This window comes from Sabethes cyaneus, chromosome 2, assembly GCF_943734655.1.
Source record: "Sabethes cyaneus chromosome 2, idSabCyanKW18_F2, whole genome shotgun sequence".
NCBI classification, from domain to species: Eukaryota; Metazoa; Arthropoda; class Insecta; order Diptera; family Culicidae; genus Sabethes; species Sabethes cyaneus.
Genome location: NC_071354.1, coordinates 99,306,121 through 99,308,464, shown reverse-complemented (window position 1 = coordinate 99,308,464; position 2,344 = coordinate 99,306,121). Strand labels below are relative to the sequence as shown.

Sequence of the window (2,344 nt, the reverse complement as noted above, 5' to 3'; positions counted from 1 at the left end):
TCACCTCACCTTACAGGCCCCATTTGATTTGTAGCCACCCAGGGAGGTGACTCAGAATCGCAAATTGTCACCTCACCTAAAAAATTTAGGTGAGGTGACTGTGAGAATAAGGCCCCAAGATAAGTAAATTCAATGCTATTGATTATACAATCACAGCGCGGCGGGTTATTTAGCAGGTCTGGCAAGAGTCCAGTTGTCATTTCTTCTTCCTCATTAATTCATTACCATTAACGCATTATGGCGCTAACGTGGTCCGCATGACCTCTTTCATCATTATCGCAACCACCTTCGCTCAGCCTTAAGCAGACTTGGCTCTAACTGCCCCACCTCGTGCTGCAAACGGAAACGGAAGATTAAAGCACTCCTCATTTCTAAAAGTTTTTACATTGTACCATCCGTACTCTACCCTAGCCATGCACAACATCATGTAAATAAATATTATGCAACAAGCAAAACAAAACAGACAACTCCGATCGTATTGAGAAACACGGCGGGCACCTAACGCAAGCACCAGCACCATGCATACACTTCACAAGTGCACGCATTTTGCTGAGCTGGCTCTCCGACCTGTCGGTGGCCTATGTGACTCGGTGTAAAGACTCGAATTACAATTCCAGAACCGAATGTATCGAACAAAGAATCTTTCTGTCCCAGTAGTCTATCTCTTTTTAACTTTAAGAATGCATTTAGAATAAGGAAAATATCGATATGCATTACCGATATTTTCCACCAAAATTTAGCTATAAAAGCAAACCTTTCGGATAATAAACCAAGCCATTCTGACTTCAGACTTAGAGTACTCAATGCGACCCCAATCGGGCTATCGCCTATGGAAGAAATAAGTCCCTTGAGCAACCCCGAGATCCGTTGATCTACCACGGGCTATTGCTGAAAGTCGAATAGTTATAGTAAATCTCGGTAAACCGTCCGCGCCAACAGTGCTGTTATAACATGAATTGAAGATCGCTGAAATTCACATTCTTCTAGTGAGTCGTACTTGATACAAGGAGCTGCGCAGCAAAAGAATGCCAAGAAGAGTAATGTTGGCAACAGTACTTGGCCAGCATGTTCTTGCGGATATGAAGTCCACAAAACTTGGAAAGTCTACAGTCTTAGTACTCCTTTTATGACTGCTATCATTTGTTTATAATATTACTATTCATTTTCTCAGTATATTTAAGCTGTTTTTACACTGTACAATACACAACCTTACAAACGTCAAACCTAATAATAATGATTGTCCTAAAAATTCACGTTCTGCATCATGCTTTTCTTCGTACAAAATTTTTAGCCCAGAAGGAACTATCACTTTTGACTGAACTTGCTCTAAAGCGCCTTCATTTAATCCTACTTGGCATTCTAGTAGCGATCGAACTACATTTTCGCATGAAACTCTCTCAGTTCCAACAAAGATTTCGAACAAACGTGCGGAAGTGAATTGCTTTAAAAAGAAAATATTATCTGTAATCGCTATGTTTTCTCTAGTTCGACTTGTCAACATAAGCATTATCATGGCAATCAGTTGTGATTTTTGAATATTGATGTTAGTTTTTAGCGCACTTCCGCCAACAACTGTTTGTGCTACAGCAGGGTTTTCTACTACGTAAACATCACCCTCCGGAATGAGCCGGTTGATCTGATTAACCATGCGAATCAAATCGCTGATATGTAACTTTCGATCAGGTATCGCAAAACTATTCCAGCCGTTCAATACTGTTGGTTTCTCGTTTGCTATATGAAACTTCGCCCAAGTTACAAAATCCAAACCAATGTACAATGAAACGCAACTTTGAACTTTAGTTGCTAGATCACCAGGAAAGGTAGGTGTCGTAAACGTTGGATCTTTTTTAGCCACTTTCGGCGGAACCATCACATTATCTTTTGGACTGGTAATAATTGAATCGTAAAATCTGCGTAACACTGTAATACCAAACCCATCAAGCTCCAACACTTGTTCAAGAGACATGAATGTTCCAAATTTTTTACGCCAAATTTCAATTCGTTTTAGCCGAGATTTAGAGATGTCGTACCTGTGCGAATGCGGAAAAAATGAAATTTATCTGGTGAACAAAACAAAACCAAGCTATAGGCATTACTTGTACAGCTGTTCAACATCCTGTTCATTTAATGTGTTTAAGATTTTGCGGGTTTCTTCATCGGTGTAAGCGCACGGGAATCCGAGTTTCATGGAATTTTTTACATTGAAAGAGCGAATTGCACTAAATCGGGTAGTTTGCAAAAGTAGCTTATTGCTTATCATTGAATGACACAATAGTGCAAACATTCCGTAATATTTTTGACTCGATTATAAAATACACCGATCCAAACTTCACCGTATCCTCAC

General features: G+C 39.8%; 1 protein-coding gene across 1 annotated transcript; it reads right to left on the bottom strand.

The window, feature by feature from the left end:
• Window positions 1-1,111: 1,111 nt before the first annotated feature.
• LOC128737348 (uncharacterized) lies at window positions 1,112-2,344 on the bottom strand. The gene is made up of 2 exons (XM_053831971.1): window positions 2,097-2,344; window positions 1,112-2,030 (listed from the first exon to the last, which is right to left on the bottom strand). The coding sequence occupies exons 1-2, from the start codon at window positions 2,282-2,284 to the stop codon at window positions 1,160-1,162; spliced, it is 1,059 nt and encodes a 352-aa protein (XP_053687946.1). The 5' UTR covers window positions 2,285-2,344; the 3' UTR covers window positions 1,112-1,159.